This window comes from Diospyros lotus, chromosome 1 (assembly GCF_014633365.1).
Source record: "Diospyros lotus cultivar Yz01 chromosome 1, ASM1463336v1, whole genome shotgun sequence".
NCBI lineage: Eukaryota > Viridiplantae > Streptophyta > Magnoliopsida > Ericales > Ebenaceae > Diospyros > Diospyros lotus.
This window is the reverse complement of record NC_068338.1, coordinates 53492874-53512291: the sequence shown is the minus strand read 5'-3', so window position 1 is coordinate 53512291 and position 19418 is coordinate 53492874. Positions and strand designations below refer to the sequence as shown.

Here is a 19418-nt window from a genome sequence, read left to right as displayed (position 1 = left end):
AAAAAAATTAATTGTTGATTTACCCTTTAACCCCCCAGTTCATCCTAAAATTATTGAAGATTATTAATTATAATTATATGGTCAATTTCTCATTTATTAAAGAATATTTTGTCACAATTTTAAGTGTAAAATGATTAGATACTCAAGTTGGACAGTTGTGATTACACTTTTTATTAATATATTATATTATGTTAATATAAATGTATAAAATATCAATACAAAATATTAAATTTAAGTGCTCAAAGTAGTATTTTCACGGCAAAAAAAAAGGTAATGCCTAGATACTCTTAAGTTTAACAATTGTGGTGACACTGTTTATTAATATATTATATTAAGTTATATCAATACAAATATACAAAATGTCAAATTTTTAAGTGCCAAAATAGCATTTATAGGGGACAAAATGAAGGGTAATGCTTAGATAATCAAAATCGACATTTGTGATGGCACTCTTTATTAATTTATTATACTGTATTATATTAATATAAATATATAAAATATCAATACAAAATGTCAAACTTTAAGTGCCCAAAATAGCATTTCCAAAGGGCAAAAGGAAAGATAATGCTTAAATAATCAAGTTTGACATTTGCTATAAATTTACAAAATATCAATATAAAATGTCAACTTTAAGTGCCCAAAATAGCATTTCTGGGAGCAAAAAGAAGGGTAATGCTTAAATAACATTTGGGGTGACAGTCTTTATTAATATATTATACTGCAATATATCAATACAAATGTACAAAACTTCAATACAAAATGTCAAAATTTCAAGTGCCCAAAATAGCATTTGCAGGGGACAAAAAGAAGGGTAAAAAAGCAGATCCAACAAAGTGGTCAAATAAAATTGAAAGAAATAACACAGCACAGTAGAAGGTAGTTTTGGGTAAAATGTACAGAAATTGAATGGCAAAATTAGTAAAGAGATCCTCCTAGTACTGACTGATACATAATGGTCAGGAAATAGATTGTTGTTCCTGGATACAAACATCATTCACCAGCAGCAGTGGCGGCAGCAGCCAACCCTCCCTGAGTTGTATCTTCAATATCAAAATTTTGCATGGACTGAGCTTTGTCTCTTTCCACATGAAAATGCATCTCCTTCCTTGATGACAGGCAGATTTATTAGAAATCCTTGGCTTTTCTCCTCAGTTCATTCAGTTCTCTCTCAATCTCAGTATCTTGAAATGGAAATGCTGAGCTAGCACTCGTAGCTGGCGATCTCCCAGGTGGAAGCTCTCCTTTCTACAGGGCCAAAAGAGAAGAAATGTGAAGTATTTGCAAAATAAAAATTCCACATAGCCGATCACAGTCTGCCACTGCATTGATCCCTGCATAACTGTCACCCGATGCAAAAAATAGACAACATGAAAGGTAGTATGCTAGCAAGAATTTACAGTAATAAGTTTGATCATGAGTAGCATTTGTTTGAGAGAGAGAGAGAGAGAGATGTCTTCCCATGTGAAGGGCCATCGGAAGTTTATTCAGAGTGGTATGGAGCCTTGGTTCTATCTGAAGAGGAGAATGGTCTTGTCTCTGTTCCGGAACACATAGAGTACTGGCATCCAGAGGCCAATATCCATGTCCACGTCTGAGATTGTTTGGAAGCCATTTCTTGCTCTTTTTGAAGAACAAAAATGAGGTATATCCTCCATAAAAATTTTCAAGGACTTGATCAAAGGCCATTTCAGAAAGAGGGGAAGTTTCTGGTAGTTATCTTTGTTGTTCATATCCCAGAACTCTGCGGGGGAGGATATTGCTTCAGAAATTGAAGAGTTCATGAAGCTGATGAGGATCGCTACAATGGCAGTAGCTGGTAGATCCTTTATGCATGCTGCCACTGTCCCATCTCCACAGTAGGAGGGTTGTCGTATTGTAGTGGAGCTTGTAGCTAGCTCTTTTTTGGTGGCTTTTCCCAATCTTGCTTGGTCAAAACTCTTCCGGGATAGGGATAAGTTTTCCCCAACATGGAGGAGCTAAAGTCTTGGACCAATCTGAAATGTAAGTCTCAACAGTCATTGAGGTCAAGGAATTTCTCAGACCTTTCTACCTACTTAGCTTGCCCCTACGTGGGGGGGGGGGGGGGGGGGGGGCGCTGCGTTAATGGCTCTTTCAAGAAGAATCAATTTGGATCTAAGTGTTATGACTGCTGCCACATTTCTGAAACGAAGCAGTTTTCAGGATATTGGGATTGACATGGAAGTTTCAATCAAGTGGACAAGGCCACAGCAATCAGGGCCCATCTTTGTGTGCACTGTTCAATTAAAGGAGGTTGAAGGAATCCACGATTCAGGCCTATTAGCCTGATTGGGAGCAAGTACAAATTTTGGCTAAGGTTTTGTCCATGAGTTTGAAGTCTGTAATTGATAACACAATTTCCAAACCCAGAACGCGTTGGCAAGTCGGCGAATCTGTGATCTTGTTAGGGTGGCTATCAAGTGATGGAACTCCTGTCAGAAGCATAAGGCTTAATTTGTACACCAAGCAAGGGTAAGGCTGGGTGCAATTGGCCTTCCTAGAGCCTGCAATGCGGAAGCCTTGCACATTGGGTCCACCTTAGAGTTTACCAAAAATTAAGGTGATGTTCTCTTTATGTTTCAGTTTTGTATTTTGAGTTTTGAATTCATTTTGAGTGTCTGTTTTGAAATTTTTGAAAATGCGTTCTTTTTGTCATTCTAAAAATTATTTTCCAAAACAGAAAACTAGAAAACGCGTTTACTTTGAAATTTTAAAACGATTTTTTTTGTTATTATGATATTTTATTTAATAAATTTAATTTAAAATAAATAATAAATATTTATTAATAAATTATAAATTTGATTCGAATACTTTAAACTATAAAATAAAATTCAAATAAAATAAAATAAAAAAATCAACAACCTTAGAAATATCATTTAAAAAAATTAATACAAACAAAATATATCACATATTCAGTTTAATAAATAAATAAATTAAATTAAATTAAATAACACAAAAAAAATCAAATCAGCCGCAACCCATCTTCTTCATCTAAGGTTTTCTGGGGAAGGGGGGCCGCTGGTCGCGGTGGCGATGGCAATGGGGGGTGGTGGCGGTGGGGGGCGCTAGTCGCGGTGGTGGAGAGGGGTGCTGGTCGCGGTGACGGTGGCTGTGGGGTTGAAGGTCGATGATGGTGGTTGCGGTACTGGTCGCGGTGGCGTTGAGGGGCGCTGGTCACGATGGCGTTGAGGGGCGCTGGTCACGATGGCGGTGGAGTTGAAGGTCGACGGCGGTGGCAATGGCGATGGCTGTCGATGGCCAGAAAAGGAGAGGAGAATAGAGAGAAGATGGGGAGAGAGAGAGAGGGGGGGGAGTGGGTCTGTGCGTGTGCCCGGGGGGGGGGGGGTGTGGAGCCTGTTTTCCGCGTTTTGCATTTGGTTTGTGTTTTCAGTGTATTTTCACTGAAAACGCCCAAAACAACAATGTTGTTTTGGGTTTTCTTAACAAAATTTTTAGTTGTTTTTGAAAATGCGTTTTGAAAAATAACAAAGAGAACGCGTTTTCAATGTTTTCAAAAACTGAAAACAAAAAAGGCCCGAAAACGGGAAAGAGAACAGGCCCTAAATATCTTGTTCAAATAAAATATCAACTTCACCAATATAAGGTTAGAAACCTATGCATGTCTCAAATTTAATACTACTACAGAGCCTTTCTTATCCTTAGAATGCATCATTGAGTAATCCAATGTCAAATATTGTAAATTATGATCACAGATAACAAGTTTGAAGATGTAAGTGATGGATACTGTGATAATTGATGAAATTCTTAATTTTCATTGACAAATCATGAATAAAATGATGGTGCAATAACACAATAGTATATTAATTAACTTTCTTTTCTGTTTCTACTTTTATGTTGCTGACTTTAGTGTCCTACTCATTCAATTACCCTTTTTTCTCTTCCTCATTCTTATTGGTTTTTTCATGTTTTGTAGAAGTGGTTGGCACACGCTGTCTCTATAAAAAGAAGCCACATTTCCACCTTATTCAAGTTGGAAAAGGAGTGTGACCAAAAGAATAATAGCATCTCTATCAGAAAGCGACGTTCAAAAACAAATTGGAAGCTTTCAGTTCTTAATTTTTCTGACCTTAAAAAGTATAAAGAAGGATTACTAGTGTAAATTCAAAAATTTTAATTTATTAATGAATCCCCAAGTTTACTATGTGTAATTAACTATGCACACAGGGTTGCCCAATGGGACAAATACACGCCGGGTTTTAGTAAAAGTAAAAATAAAAATAATAATGCAACAAGTTAAACATGGACATGACATTCCAGTTATTTTGTATTCATAGTACACATCGATTAGAAGGTAGCACTAACATGAAGCACTTCTAGTAAATGAAAAATTAGTAGAAAATACCTTTGTGCTGCCAGATAGTTCTTTCTTCAAATTTGCAAGATCATCATCAACTGAAGAGGTCTCTAGCAAAGCAAACTGCAAAAGAAGAAAGCACTTTGAACTGTAAAACTAATAAGTATAGCTAGTTCTGAATCTTCTTATAGGGGCCCATTAAATTTCAATATCAAGATCACCATAGCACTAACTGAATATGATGTTCCATTTTGTTTTTTATAAGTAACTGATATGATGTTCACCTCCTTAAAAACCATCCATTTATTTGCATTACAAAAATTTAAATATTTTCTGTTCTCAGATGATAAAACAAGCATAACTATTTTCAGTAATATGGTTAGCTTCATCTTGTCCATAGCTAAATGAATCAACTTATAGCCAGGTATCAAGAAATATATTGATAGGGTTCGTGTGTCTAATGCGGAGGAACAAGCACTTGCATACTCGGAATATTACGACGGTCGGTGTTTGAAGAAATGGGCATAACTTTCGCATACGGTGTCCGTTTTGGGCCCATGACCCCATTCCGGAAAGCTCGCAACGAGACGCATCTAACTCACCACTTCGCTGTGACGTATGATGGATTTTGGTTGTTTGAGATCGTCTACAGTGTCAAAACTGCAGTTTTGTGTTTTTAGTTCATTATTTTAAACGTTTCTTTATTCTGTTTTGTAAGCCCAACCCATTAAGGGACTGCTGGCCCAGTAGGTTTTCTGTTTTCACCTATTTAAGACATTTATTCGCATTGTAGGGTTCTTGGTTGTGAAATAAGAAAGACGTTTGTTTTCTTAGTGCAATCCGTATTTGAGTGTGTATGTTTATTGTGAGTTGTAGGTGAGCCTACATCATATATTCTGCTAATTATCATCTCAACAGGTCTAAATTACAAAATAAATAAAACCTTAACAGTTTATCTCCACTTTTTAATCTATTTGCATATGGCACCTTATGACATTATTCATGCCAATTAATATGCATAAACCACTAAAAGTTTCATAGAAATTGTGCAGAAAACCTTAACAGAAGATATTATGATGTAAAACGATAAACTGCTACCTTTCCTTCAAGCTCATCACTGGTTAGCTGGTTAAGCGCATCTGCTTGAGACTCCATGGCCAAAACTACCAGGAAACAGAATCAAAATCTCTGTCAGCATATACTACTACAATTTCCAATTTACTCCATGTAACTGAAAGAGGTTGTTTAGATCTGCAAGAAGGCCAAATAAGAGAATTGGACCTTCAACACCTAACAACCAATGGGTTCTGCCTAGATTGCCCAAGGCAGGACAAGAAAATTACTTGTGGAGAGAGATAAAGTTCTTAATATTACCAGCCATTATTTCTTTAAGAGATTAAGTTCCCAAGATAGAGATCATAAGCAGGGTTCACTATACAGTGTAAGCAAGGGCCACATCCATTTCTTGTATGTGGGGAGGGGGAAAGTTGGCTAACCTATTGAAATAAGAATTGCACAAATTTCCTTTTGGCAAGTATAAGATATACATAAAAATCATTTGATCAAAAAGGACTGTAATTAAACAGGATGCACCAAAATAATGAACTGAAAAGGAAAGAAATGAGCCGGGGGGGGGGGGGGGGCGGGGGGAGAAAGAGAGAGAGAAATCAAGCATCCTAACCCTTTTCCTCCATCTTTTCAAAAGCTGAAAGAGCACTGCTTGTGTTCACATTCCCCAGCATCTCGGTCACCTTGGTTGCAGTCCTGTAAGGGCATTTCAAATAGCAGGGAGTAGTTTTGCTTTTAAATATCTCAAAACTATTTTTCCATACAAACTCCAAAGAACTGAAAATAGAAACAGTAGATGATCTAAGGTAGAGGGAGAAAAACAAACTTTGCAGATTGAGCACGTGCTTTTAGGGTATCTTTCTTTGACCTTGCCTCTTGTATCTTACTTTCCAAAAGCTGTCAATAAAGTAATCACAAAATAGTCAAAACCATAGCAATAGTTTATAGATTTTTTGTATGTCTGCCATTTATGTAAAAGTAGCCTGGCATATTCCAAATGTACACTCTAACCTAAACTTTTTGCTGAATGGCATTTTAACCCCTCCACAACTCCAAGACCAAAATCAATTTAGCCAAAGAAAAATAAAGAATTTCATGAGAAGTGTACTCGTGGGTATTCCAATTAGCCAAAATCTAGAAAAGGTTCTGAAATTTTGCCCAAAGAAGGAGATGTGAAAACTTAGTGTGTTTGCCTGCACCCTGCACAGGCAAAGGAAAAAGAGACCAACCCGTGTATTGGAGACGAGATTATCAACAATACTCTTCTGCTGATCAAGTTGAGCCTTCAATGCATTTGCATTGTCCTGAATAGTACAAGTTGAGAATTAATAGAGGGAACACTGTGTAACAGAAAAAAAGCATGTATAAAGTTTCTAAACCTAACATCTTGCATTACTGAGAAGGGGATCCCAATAAAACTATGAGAAAATCAAAAGTAATCATATTTACAAGAACAATATTTCATAGGTAGCTATTGCATATTGATAAAAATAGCAAAGAAGCAGCGAGAATGAAACAAGAATTGAAAGATTGAAAGAAACCGTACTTCTTGATTAATCTTGGATACTCCACAAGGAGTTTAAATAACAAGAGATCCTAAAAACTAGGAATTTAAATTCAAACAAAAAAAAAACAGCAACAAGGATAAAACAAATCTCCTAATTTTTAGAGGAGTAGATGAGATTCTATCTCCTCCTAGAATATAGGAAAAGTGAGCATTATCTTAATCATAGATTAAGATATTATCTTCGAATATTTCAACACTCCCCCTCAAGTTGGGGAATGAATATTTATCATCCCAAGCTTGCATATCAGATTCTCAAACCTCTTTGCTGCCAAACCTTTTGTGAATATATTAGCTACCTGTTCCTCAGATGAAACATAGGGAATATTGATTATTCCTGCATCTAATTTTTCTTTGATAAAGTGTCGGTCTATTTAAATGTGCTTTGTCCTGTCATGCTGAACTGGGTTATGAGCAATACTTATAACGGATTTGTTATCACAAGACAACTCAATTGCTCCTCGTGTTTTTATCTTCAAGTCTTCTAGGATAATTTTTAGCCATAACAATTCACATATCCCAAGGGCCATAGCCCTAAATTCTGATTCTGCACTTGATCTAGCCACAATGCTCTGTTTCTTACTCCGCCAAGACACTAGATTCTCACCTAGGAATACACAATATCCTGTGGTTGATCTTCTATCATTGATAGATCCTGCATAATCAGCATCTGTAAAGCCTTTAATATCCAATTCTTTTCCTTTTCTGAACAATAGGCCCCTGCCTGGATTAGTCTTGAGATATCCAAGTATTTTCCTTACAGCTTGCATATGTTCCTCAGTAGGGTTATGCATGAATTGGCTCACAAGGCTGACAACGAATGTAATATCAGGTCTAGTATGTGAGAGATATATCAGCCGGCCCACTAGCCTTTGATATCTTCCTTTGTCAATTGGTTGACTGTCAGGATTCTGCCATAGTTTTCCATTAGGTTCTACTGGGACACTGGATCCTTTGCCTCCTGTAAGCCCTGTTTCAGTAAGTAAATCCAGAACATATTTACGTTGAGATAGAAAGATACCATCCTTAGAGTAAGCAACTTCAATGCCTAGGAAATATCTGAGAATACCAAGATCCTTGATTTCAAATTCGTGAGCTAGGTTTCCTTTTAGCATCATTTGCTCCTCCTCATCATCCCCTGTCACAATTATGTCATCTACATATACTAACAAGGTTGTAATCTTTCCTTCGCTTGAATGTTTCATGAAGAGAGTATGATCACCTCGGCTTTGATTGTATCCCATAGTCTTCATGGCTTTAGAGAACCTACCAAACCAAGCCCTTGGGGACTGTTTGAGTCCATAGAGAGCTTTCTTAAGCCTGCACACTTTTCCTTTTTCTGTTTCTTGAAATCCCGGAGGCAATTCCATGAAAACTTCCTCTTCTAGGTCTCCATGTAAGAAGGCGTTCTTGACGTCAAATTGTTGTAGTTTCCATCCAAAATATGCTGCCAAAGAGATTAGAATTCTTACTGTTGCCATTTTAGCCACTGATGCAAAAGTTTCAAAATAGTCTATGCCATTGGATTGGGTATATCCTTTGGCTACTAATCTTGCCTTGTACCTGTCCAAAGTTCCGTCAGCTTTGTATTTTACATTGAATACCCATTTACAACCTACTGGCACAACCCCTTGTGGTCTGGTTATTATTTCCCAAGTCTGATTTTTCTTCAAGGCTTTCATTTCTTCCATCATGGCTTGCTTTCAATTTTGATCTCTTAGGGCCTCTTCTACTGAATTAGGAATGACAATTGAATCTAAAGATGCTAGGAATCCTTTGTGTTTGTGTGACAGCCGATGGTAGGATAAGAAGTTAGTTAAGGGATGTTGGGTACAGCTTCTAACACCCTTTCTAACAGCAATAGGCAGATCTAAATCATCATAACTTGGGTTAGGAGGATTAGAGCAGTCTGAATTTGATGACTGAGAGTCGTTTTCTGCAAAAGAGGGTTGTATAAATTCCTTACCTTGACTAGGATCAGATAATGGTGCTTGCTGGGAGTCCAGAGCAGGCTATTTTCTTCTTTTGAAGACATAGGGAGATCCTTTGAACCGTCCTGAAAGCTGTTGGCTGGGGCCTGAGAGCGGTTGGCTGACTGGATGTTCACTGCTTTGCTGAGATGAGGGTGAGAGAGGAAGCCGAGATAGAGCTTGAAAGACATCTTCCCCAACCCCAATAGTCTGGTCACCATCTAAACACTCCCCTTGGCGACCAGTTTGATGTGAAGGAAAGAAAGATTGGGTTTCAACAAATGTAACATCCTTGGAGATGTAAAATTTCTTTGTAGAGGGATGATAACATTTGTATCCTTTTTGGGTAGGAGAATATCCTAGAAAAACACACTTTAAGGCCCTAGGATCAAGTTTGTCTCTATTTTGTTTGGGAATATGAACAAAAGAAACACATCCAAAGACCTTTAGTGGAAGAGGAGAATATAGATTGAGATCTGGAAAATAAGTAGAGAGGAGCTGGAATGGAGTTTGATTTTCTAAGGTTTTTGAGGGTACTCGATTGATTAAATAGGCTGTTGTAAGAGTAGCTTCCCCCCAAAAATTTTTAGGCACTCTATGATGATGGAGGAGACTTCGGGCAACATGCAGAAGGTGTCTCATCTTCCGTTCCGCAACTCCATTTTGTTGTGGAGTGTGGACACACGAAGTTTCATGAATTATCCCTTCTTGTTGAAAGAATTGGTGCAAGTGATTATTAACATAATCCTTTGCATTATCAGTTCGAAATTTCTGAATTGTACAATTGAATTGTGTGGAGATTAGCTTACAAAAATATGGCAGAATGGTGCTCATTGCAGCCTTATCTTTTAATAAGAAAATCCAAGTCATTCGAGTACAATCATCAATGAATGTAATAAACCATCGGGCCCCCGAACAATTTGGTATTTTAGAGGGTCCCCATAGATCGGAATGAACCAAAAAGAAAGGTTTAGATGACCTCTTATTGCTGGATGGATAGGACACTCGATGATGCTTAGAAATAGCACATACCTCACACTGAAATTTACTAAGATCTAGGGACTGAAATAAGGAAGGAAACATGATTTTTAGAAGAGGAAATGGAGGGTGACCAAGTCGATAATGTTGCAGCCAAACAGGAGCAGCAGAATCAGGAGTAACCTGGGAGAATCCAGCAGCCTTCAAGGATCGGTTTTCAATCAAAGGATAGCCTCCCTTTTTCTCCAGATAGTACAGCCCATGTTGTTCCCTAGCTGCACCAATCATCTTCCCTGTCTTCAAGGCCTGAAATTCACACACATTAGGAGAAAAATTGGCACAGCAATTTAGATCATCAGTGAGTTTGTGAATGGACACAAGATTGGTGGATAAATTGGGCACATGTAGGACCTGTTTTAGTGTAATACTTGGGCTGAGGGTGACTGTCCCTTGACCCTTAATGGAAACCGAAGTTCCATTAGCAATGGTAATTCGTTTGGAAGTAACAACAGGCTCATAGGTGTCAAAGAGCAATGGATTAGGGGTCATGTGATCAGTGGCTCCTGAATCTAGGATCCAAATGTCATTCCTATCAGTTTTAAAGGCATTAAGAGATACTGCATGTACAAAATTACCTTGCTGGGCGAAAGTGCAGTTTCCATCATTGATAGTCTTAAGGAGAGCCTTAAGTTTGTTAATTTCCTCACCATCAAGTTGTGCAGTCTCAGTACCTGGGATCGATTCTGCCTTGCTGATTGTTCCTCCTTCTTCGTTCTCCTTGGATGATATGTAGGCCAGCTTCGATGCTGTCATATTTTTAAAACCACCCATCTTTTTCAACACAGCCTCCTTACCATGAAGTTTGAAGCAATAATCTCGAGTATGCCTAGGCTTGTTGCAAAAACTACACCAAAGTCCTTAACGATTCTTGTTTGCCTCTGGTTTTCCCGTCTTAAATCGTGTTCCATCCTTCTTTGTGGCAGTCATAGCTGATCCTTCTGTCCCTCCATCACTGAGCATAACTCCTCTTCGGTTTTCTTCACTTCTTACCACAGCGAAGACCTCATTCAAGGAGGGTAGCTTCTCCCTTCCAAGGATTTGAATCCTTACTTGATCAAATTCAGCATTCAACCCAGCAAGAAATTCAACAATCCTATCTCTTTCAATAATCCGACTAAGAGTAGCTGCATCATCGCTGCATATCATCTTTATTTCCTGATATTGGTCTAGTTCTAACCAAAGGCCATTCATCTTGTTAAAATACTCGGTGACTGTTAAAGATGCTTGTCGAGTGCTATTAATCTTTGTTTTGATATCAAAGATTACCGATACATCTTGTACCTTGGAATACGTTTGCTTAATGGTGTCCCAAATAGCTTTAGCCGAATCTAGGAACATATAATTCTTACTAACCTCGGGTTGCATGGCATTCCACAGCCATGACATGATAAGAGAATCTTCAATATCCCAAATTGGAAAGGCTGGATCAGTGGTCTTTGGTGGTGAGGCAGTGAGGTGTCCTAGCTTTCCTCGCCCTTTGAGAAAGGTTCGAACGAACTGCGCCCATTGGAGATAATTTCTACCGTCCAATCTATACGAAATATGCATTCCGGGCAACTCTCCACCGCTGGTTCCAGAGAAGTTGACCGCACCTCCATGTATACCGGTGATTGAATCCGGTTCTGATTCTCCAGTAGCAATACCAGGATTAATATCCGAGCTTGCTGACATCTTGGGTGATTAAGGAATCAAGGGAAGGCAATAAAGGCCTCGGAATGAACACAAGATGTGTGAAACGTTGACTGAAGAAGAGAAAAAAAAACAAGTGCAATGAAGGCTTCGGCTGAGATCTAAGAGCAGAATGAAGGCTCTGATACCATGATAAAAATAGCAAAGAAGCAGCAAGAATGAAACAAGAATTGAAAGATTGAAACAAACCGTACTTCTTGATTAATCTTGGAAACTCCACAAGGAGTTTAAATAACAAGAGATCCTAAAAACTAGGAATTTAAATTCAAACAAAAAAAAACAGCAACAAGGATAAAACAAATCTCCTAATTTTTAGAGGAGTAGATGAGATTCTATCTCCTCCTAGAATATAGGAAAAGTGATCATTATCTTAATCATAGATTAAGATATTATCTTCGAATATTTCAACACATATACTGAAAGCCCCTTCTCAAACCTAAAAAGCACATAACTACTATTCAGAGAGAGGGAGAAAGTCTGGAATTGGATACCATGCATGACAAATAGTAAACTGGAATGATTATTACAGATTAAAAAGTAGGGACGGCAGATGATGGCAATCTTAGTATCCCAGCAAAATGCATCAATTATCCAGCGCCCTTCTTGATAATTTCAAAGTAAGCATTTCCATAAGCATTAGAATGTGTCCTGAGGACTCGCATAGAATACTATGAAGATTGTCTATAATTAGACCAGAAGAGTGCAAAAAAGTGAAACTGAGAGATTGAATGGCAGAATTCTAAGAAGGTCAGAACTAGAACCTTAATGCTTGAACAGTTATAAAATGAAACAATGCGCGAAACTTGCTGGTGGAGCAAAAGTGAGTTAGACATTGCCCCAAATACCAAAACTTAAGCTTCTCGTGAACTTCCAGCTCTGAAAATGCATGCTTATCTGTGCTGAGTTCACACATGTGGCAATAACATTATTAAGTTGTATCACCCATGTGACCAAACAACAATATGAAGAAAAAGGAGCAGTAGAGGAATGATTTTCCCCCTACACAAATGGAACCGTGTGATCCTGCAGTTTAGGGTCAATCTTCAAAACTATGAAATGGCTTCAATGACCAAGTTTTATGATTATCCTACAAGTAAACAGGAAAAGACAAGTGATATAGCAGTCCTTTTGTACAGTTTTTTTTTTTTGCTAATTGACAAGTATGTTTTTCTGTTCATTCATTCTATTGGAGAGGTTGAAGGATGAGAGGGTAGCATTTTTGTTTGGTCTGCATCACCTATGGTCTCATTATCTAAGTGAAGTTGATTTGTGGTGCAGTTGGTGTTTCATGCACAAGGAAAATGGTGACTCAGTTGATCTTCTTCTTCACTGCCCAATGACTTGAGAGGTCTGTGTTGTTATGCTGTCTTACACGTGCAACGGATGATGCTGGCCTTAGTAGGACTTTGTTAACTCTTAAGAGTTGAATTTGGCCAGTGCACAATCTGATATATGATTGGATTACACGTGCAACGGATGATGCTAGCCTTAGTAGGACTTTGTTAACTCTTAAGAGTTGAATTTGGCCAGTGCACAATCTGATATATGATTGGATTACTATTTCCTTTTTTGTTTTCTAGAACATTTGGTGGGAATGCAATAAGAGGGCTTTTGAAGGAGTTGAGTCTGATTGATGTATTGAAGGGAATCATTTTCGTTTCCTTATTTTTGTGGTTGAGAGAATAAATTCCATTTTCCTTTTCCTCTTTTGTGTAGTTTTAGATGAGTTGTTTTTGCTTGTAAACACTAGGTTTTAGTTCATTCCCTTTTCCCCTTCTTTTTGCATATAGTTTGGAATGTAGTCCAGAAGTCTAGGGTCATGCATATTGTCGAAGCATTGAAAGGGGAGTGGGTCCTCATTGCACAGGGGGTTATGTAAAAGGAGGAAAACAAAGGCAAGTTGCGAAACCCTTAGACATGTAATAAACTTACTAAAGATATGCCCATGGATAGAGATGATTAAAGTGCTAGAATTCATATAGCCAACCCCACCTAAGAAGATTAAGACCTGTACTTACTGCATAAGCTTTTCGTCGTTTAAGAGCTTCACGAGCAAGATCCTCATCTCCTTTTCCAAGGGCAAGTTGTGCTCTTTTGTACCTATCATCAAATTGAAACATAAAATGAACAGTGTCCTCACAACTGAATTGTAACTATTAGATCATAGCTTGCAAACTCACCAATCTTCAGAAGCTTGTTGGGCAGATTTGTATTTATTTTCCAACTGCTTCTGCGATGCCAGAACCTACAAAGAAGGGGGAATATTTAATATCTTTCACCTCCCTTTCTAGCATCTTGATTACTATTCATGCAATAAAGTAGCAACAAGTTTACGTGGTTTTGTACAATATATATATATATACATAAGGAAGCAAGGCCAAATCAATTTTGATCAGTTTAACCCTGAACTTTTCTCTTTTTGGCTCAAATTCACCCCTAAACTTATTGCCCTTGAATTAAACGAATTGAAAAATTCAAGTGTGGAATTTGAGCCCCCAAAAAAGTTCAATTGTTAAATTGACCAAAATCAAAAGGTTCAGGGGCCTAATTGGCCTTTTTTCCTATATAAAACAAAAGAGTTAGGCAGATACTTAATGGTGTGTGCATTTAAAAATAAAAGAAGAATGAAGTCAATTGAAGGTTAGACATACTTGTGCTGTAGCTTGACGCATCTTTATCAGGTCATCATTCATTTCAAGCACAGTTTGTTCTAAGATCTTTTCTGGGTCTTCAAAGGAGCTTATAATTGCATTCGCATATGACTTTAATTGCAGCAAAATAAACAAAATCAAGACAAACATTTTAGTAGTTAAAATTGAAGAAACGAAAGCAATGAGTGCCAGACTGAAAATGAAATCTTGAGAGCACATCAGTAACCTTGACAACTCTAGCAAATCGATCAAAAAGGTTCATTTGAGAGCCAAGAGCACCCCCACCATGACTGTTACATCTGGATCTGTTAGCTTGAGACAGTTGTAGACGTGTAACTTTTAAAGCCCTCACTACATAAAAAAAAATTATCCAAAACATTAAGAGAAAGAATCTTCAACTTTGCAAATAAGATCTCAATTATGAAAAACAATTGAGGCAGTAACAACAAGAAGAATGAGCGAGCAATTCAATTACTTATCCAGTGAAATTCTGGCATTCAAAAAGTGCATTCTTATCACAAGAATCCAGAATCATGAGATATAAATTACAAAAGTTGATAAAAGTGTTGCTCTATTTACTTCAAATTTTGAGGCTAAAAAATTCTAATTATTAAAATAAAATATTATAATAAGAAATGGACTGAGAATATTGACTAAATTAACTCATTTCCTAACTTTCTATATTTTCCAATTTGGTCCGTAAATATGATATTTTTCTTCTGAATATTCACTCCTCAATAGGATTCTAGAGTAATAAAAACCAAACTAATTTTCATCTAAAATTTTAAGAGTATTTTCCCAACCATTCGTTAAAAGCTAATCAGAAATTACCGCCAGAAGCCTAATCATGACCATCTTACACTGAGAGAATGCTCAATGATACAGCAGGATATATTTTGAATAAAATAGTTTTGCAATTATCTTGAATGTTGGTATCAACTGTTTCCAAAATTGACTAAATTGAGGCAACCACTAATATAATTTGGTGAAATAACATCATAAAAATGGGTCAAAACTAGGCACATTATCAACCAAATTTTTATCACTGAAAATTCACCAAAAGTATGGACTAATATGTTGATCAAAGTTTATAGTTATCATCTTATATTAGTTTCGAAAAAATATTTGTCAAACATGGTTAAATATATCAAATTTTATTTCTTAAGCATGAAATAAATGTAGTATCTGTTTAAGCAATTTCATAACCCTTTACAGTTGAAGGCAAATAAAACTCAGACCTTTTTCATCCCTAGTTTCTGGACCATGCACAACTCAAACAGAATTACACAAAAGTCAGCAATCCTTTGCTAGAATGATACCTAAAATGAATACTCTCCTACAAATCAGAACTAATAGCTGTAATTCACATTCCGACAAGGTCCTAGAATCGTTTCTTCATTTCATTATTTTTACTTCCTTTCTTAATTTGCATAGGTGGAACTATTATAATTGGAGTGAAGAACAGAAGATTATAAATAGACAATTCAAAATCAATAAAAAATCTAGCACTAGTTTCACTCAACTCAAACGACACCCAGAAAAGATAGGGTAACTTGCCCAAACACCCCTTGAACCTTGGTCATTTGGTTTGGATGCCCCCTGAATTTGAAAAGTCACCAACCAGTCCCTATACTTTCCAAATTTAGCTATGACACCCCCTAAAGTATGGCTCTTTTGTTGGGGTAACATGGCTAATTTTAGAAAGTTTAGGGCTGATTGGATGAATTTTAAAGTTCAAGGGGTGTTTGGGCCAAAGGGCCAAAGTTCAGGGGTGTACTGTCAATTTACCCAAAAATATATGCAAATTCTGTTTGGCATTAGCTCTTATAGCAAAATTGCAATTTTGTTTTATTCTTTTGGGGATTTTATTTTATTTTTTTTATCTTTTTCTCCAAAAATTAGAAAAAAGCATGTAAAAAGATCATAAGCTATTGTGCTAAGGTAACTTATAAGCTGGTCCAAATAAAATAACAATATTTGGGGTCGACGGAGCTTTTTCAATTTTTTGTTTTCATTTTTTTGTGTGTGTTGAATTTTCATTTTCATTTAAAAAAAGAAAGAAAACTTAACGTGTTGTTTGATAACAATGTTTCATTTTCATTTTTGTTTTCAATTGTTTGTTTGTTTAATTTTTGTATTTTCTCTCCAACCTCACCCATTGGCCGCCACCAAAGATCACCGGTGGGGGTTTTCAGTTTGTTGCTCCAGATCTGGCAGGGGCTCGCCACCACTGGTAGGGTGACTCCATTGGCGTTTGATTGTGAGATAGATACAGAGGTGGGGGAAGGGAAGTGACACCGTGATTGCCAGTGATAAGCTTCCTTTCTCCTCTGTTTTCCTGTTTGATGATAAATTTTGCTTGGATTTTTCTTGTTGCTTGGTGAAAGAGAATGTTGGAGGGGGAAGAAATGAAAAAAGTGAACGCACCTTTTGGAAATTTCAAAATTTTTAAAAACAAAAGTTAGGAACCAAACACCATTTTCAGTTTTCATTGTTAAAATAATGAAAAAGAACATCCAAAGCTAAAAATGGCAAGCCTACCAGATGGTCCCTTCACAACTGTTACGAAATTCCTGGACTTCATATACACAAGCATCTACAAGATTCATGAGAGAGTAGAATCCCTCACATTGATAAACCTAGCAACCCTCTATTTAAAGCCTTTAGAATAATGCCCATGATCGTAATGCCGTTACCCTTATAATCATTAACAAAAACTTATGGCTCACTACACACCAAATATGACAATAAGGCAACAACCTCACCATTTCAGTGTTTTAGCTTCAACAGTAAGCAAACAAATGAATCTCATTCCAGTGGATTTTCAAATCCTTCCATCTGGTTTTACAAAGTTTCCATAGGTTTGCAGATTTTTAATTCAAAAGCATGCCGGGCAATTAACCTGAATGTTTCTATTTCCAGGACTCCAAATAAATTTATTGGAAAATAAGTTGAATATCTGCACTGGATCATTTGAACTCTACCCACTAAATAACCAATGTAGAATTGCATACTAATTCTTTTTTTTATTTTATTATAAGAATGCTGGCATGAATCAAACACAAACCAATTTACCAAACATTGATTATGTTCTCATCCAAATGAATTCGCAGCAATCAAATAAAGTGTAATGTAATGCCAATGGCTCAAGATAGAGAAAGTGCTAACTCTGTAAACAAACTACAGCTTGAATTATCAAAATCCGGAACTTATACATTCCCAGCAAGATTCGTATCAAGGACTCTTAGTTAATGCTAGTTTTCTTTAGAATTAAAGCGACCAGAGACTGTCTTCTATGTCAAAATGATTTTGCAATTGACCTAAGGCGTCTAGATATAATGGAATCAGTTCAAAGAATAACGAATCACCAGCTGTGGAGTTACCAATATTCAAAATTGACAGGCCCAGAAGGAAATTATCTTCCAAATTTGCACACTTCAGTATAATTTTGTACCCCCAAAACAAGCCTAGTAAGAATTATCTTACAAAATTAACTCAATATGCAACTGATCAAATAAAGAGAAATGCTGGGCACCGTCGTCAAAGAGTTAGCAACAAGAACAACTACTGGGAACAAAAGTTACATATAGTGACAACTGAAAAGGGTACGCAAATAGTAGATAAATTAATCAAAGGGGGCTAAGCAAGTACCGCCGTATCCAAGGAAAGAGTTTTTGAGAGGCGGCGCCCTGATGACGGAGTGGGGCTGTAGCGAAGCAGGCCGCCTGGAAGCCATACTTAATCCCGTAATGGGTGCTCTGATGGCCATCTGCTTTCTGGTTCTGAACAAACCCCAACTGTCTGAGCTGCAGCAATTGAGGAACCCAGAGATTACAGCAGATAATATATATATGTGTGTGTGTGTGTGTGTTCACCAATCAGAAGAAGATGAAGAGCGTGAGGATCAACGGTCCAAGGATTCTTCGTCTGATTTCTCGAGTCGTTCCTGCTCTTACCGTCTTTCGCCTTTATGTTAGTGTGTTTGTGGCCAGAAGGCGAGGGAGAAATTTGTGATATTGATTTATATTTTGTTTTCATCATATTCATTTAATATAATAATAAAATAAATTAAAATTAAAATTATCAAAAACTCCGCGGCACGTGTCTATCCTAAAAGTTACATTCTGAAATTCGATTTAATACCTTGGGGGTAAAAAGTGACATTCCTCTTGTTCTAACACACTGTTCCGCATATATGAGAAGAGTTAATCATGATACATGACAGTGCATCAAGTATAAAGCATAATACGTGGTGCCCATAAGAAGCCATTCCATAAAAGAGTGAAATTCTTAGTGACTGTCATGAGTCGAACCTATATCCTTAGATATAATTTGCTACCTAAGAACCAACCGTGTTATGTCCGTAAAGACAATTCGATTTAATATCTCTATGCATCTAAGTCAACCCAAGGTAAATTGTATATTTTAAAAAAGATGAGACAATTTAAATTAAAAATTATTTGTAATTGGAAATCCTTCAGAATTCTTACATTAAAAAATATATATTTGTTAATTTTTTATTTTTTATTAATTTTGAAATGGACCAAATGGATATGTTGAAAGATTATATTCACGGATAAATTTGATAAATAATCCTCATAAACTAATAAAATTCATAATAGTTATATTTAAAATTAATCACAATTCATAATAATTTTATCAAAAATTAATAATAATTCATAATTGTTAGTAGATGTATTGTTAATTTTGAATATGATTAATAATATATATGCAAGCTATCATTAATTATTATTAATTTTGAGTCAAATAATTATAAATTTTACGTGTCATGTCGATTTGTGAGATTATTTATCATATTTGTTTACGAGCATAAATGAGTGTTTGCAATGTTATATAAATATATATATATATAATTTAAGTGCTTATAAATAAGTGTCTATTTATTTATATGCGAAACGATTAATTGGATAAATATTTATTTCTTTTAAATTAATTAAGTAGGGGTGTTCAAAAAAATCGATACACCGCAAAAACTGGCCAGACCAAACCAAACTAGACCAAACCAGTTTTTTTTTTTTTTTAGCGATCAGAAACGGTTTGAAAGCTGTTCAAATCGGGCGGTTTACGGTTTGAACAGTAGGCAG

General features: G+C 36.5%; 1 protein-coding gene across 2 annotated transcripts; it reads right to left on the bottom strand.

Moving 5' to 3' along the window:
* Window positions 1–812: 812 nt before the first annotated feature.
* On the bottom strand, window positions 813–18326 carry LOC127806958 (probable membrane-associated 30 kDa protein, chloroplastic). Of its 2 annotated transcripts, none has more exons than XM_052344589.1 (12): window positions 18270–18326; window positions 17965–18119; window positions 14540–14664; window positions 14314–14424; window positions 13843–13907; window positions 13681–13762; window positions 6631–6705; window positions 6228–6298; window positions 6015–6097; window positions 5432–5496; window positions 4382–4456; window positions 813–1245 (listed from the first exon to the last, which is right to left on the bottom strand). In XM_052344589.1, the coding sequence occupies exons 2-12, from the start codon at window positions 18080–18082 to the stop codon at window positions 1126–1128; spliced, it is 990 nt and encodes a 329-aa protein (XP_052200549.1). In that variant the 5' UTR covers window positions 18083–18119; window positions 18270–18326; the 3' UTR covers window positions 813–1125. The 2 variants fall into 2 exon arrangements, with proteins under 2 accessions (XP_052200549.1, XP_052200557.1); XM_052344597.1 differs by lacking the exon at window positions 18270–18326 and adding an exon at window positions 18223–18240.
* Between the last annotated feature and the right edge of the window lie 1092 nt (window positions 18327–19418).

What these genes read in the sequence shown, in the direction of transcription:
- LOC127806958 (XM_052344589.1), bottom strand. Translation starts at nt 18,082, where the DNA reads ATGGCCATCAGAGCACCCATTACGGGATTAAGTATGGCTTCCAGGCGG. An exon ending in TGAAAAGATGGAGGAAAAGG is followed by an intron (nt 5,497 to 6,014) that starts GTTAGGATGCTT and finishes GTTTCCTGGTAG; the next exon opens with TTTTGGCCATGGAGTCTCAA. An exon ending in GTGATGAGCTTGAAGGAAAG is followed by an intron (nt 4,457 to 5,431) that starts GTAGCAGTTTAT and finishes CTTCTTTTGCAG; the next exon opens with TTTGCTTTGCTAGAGACCTC.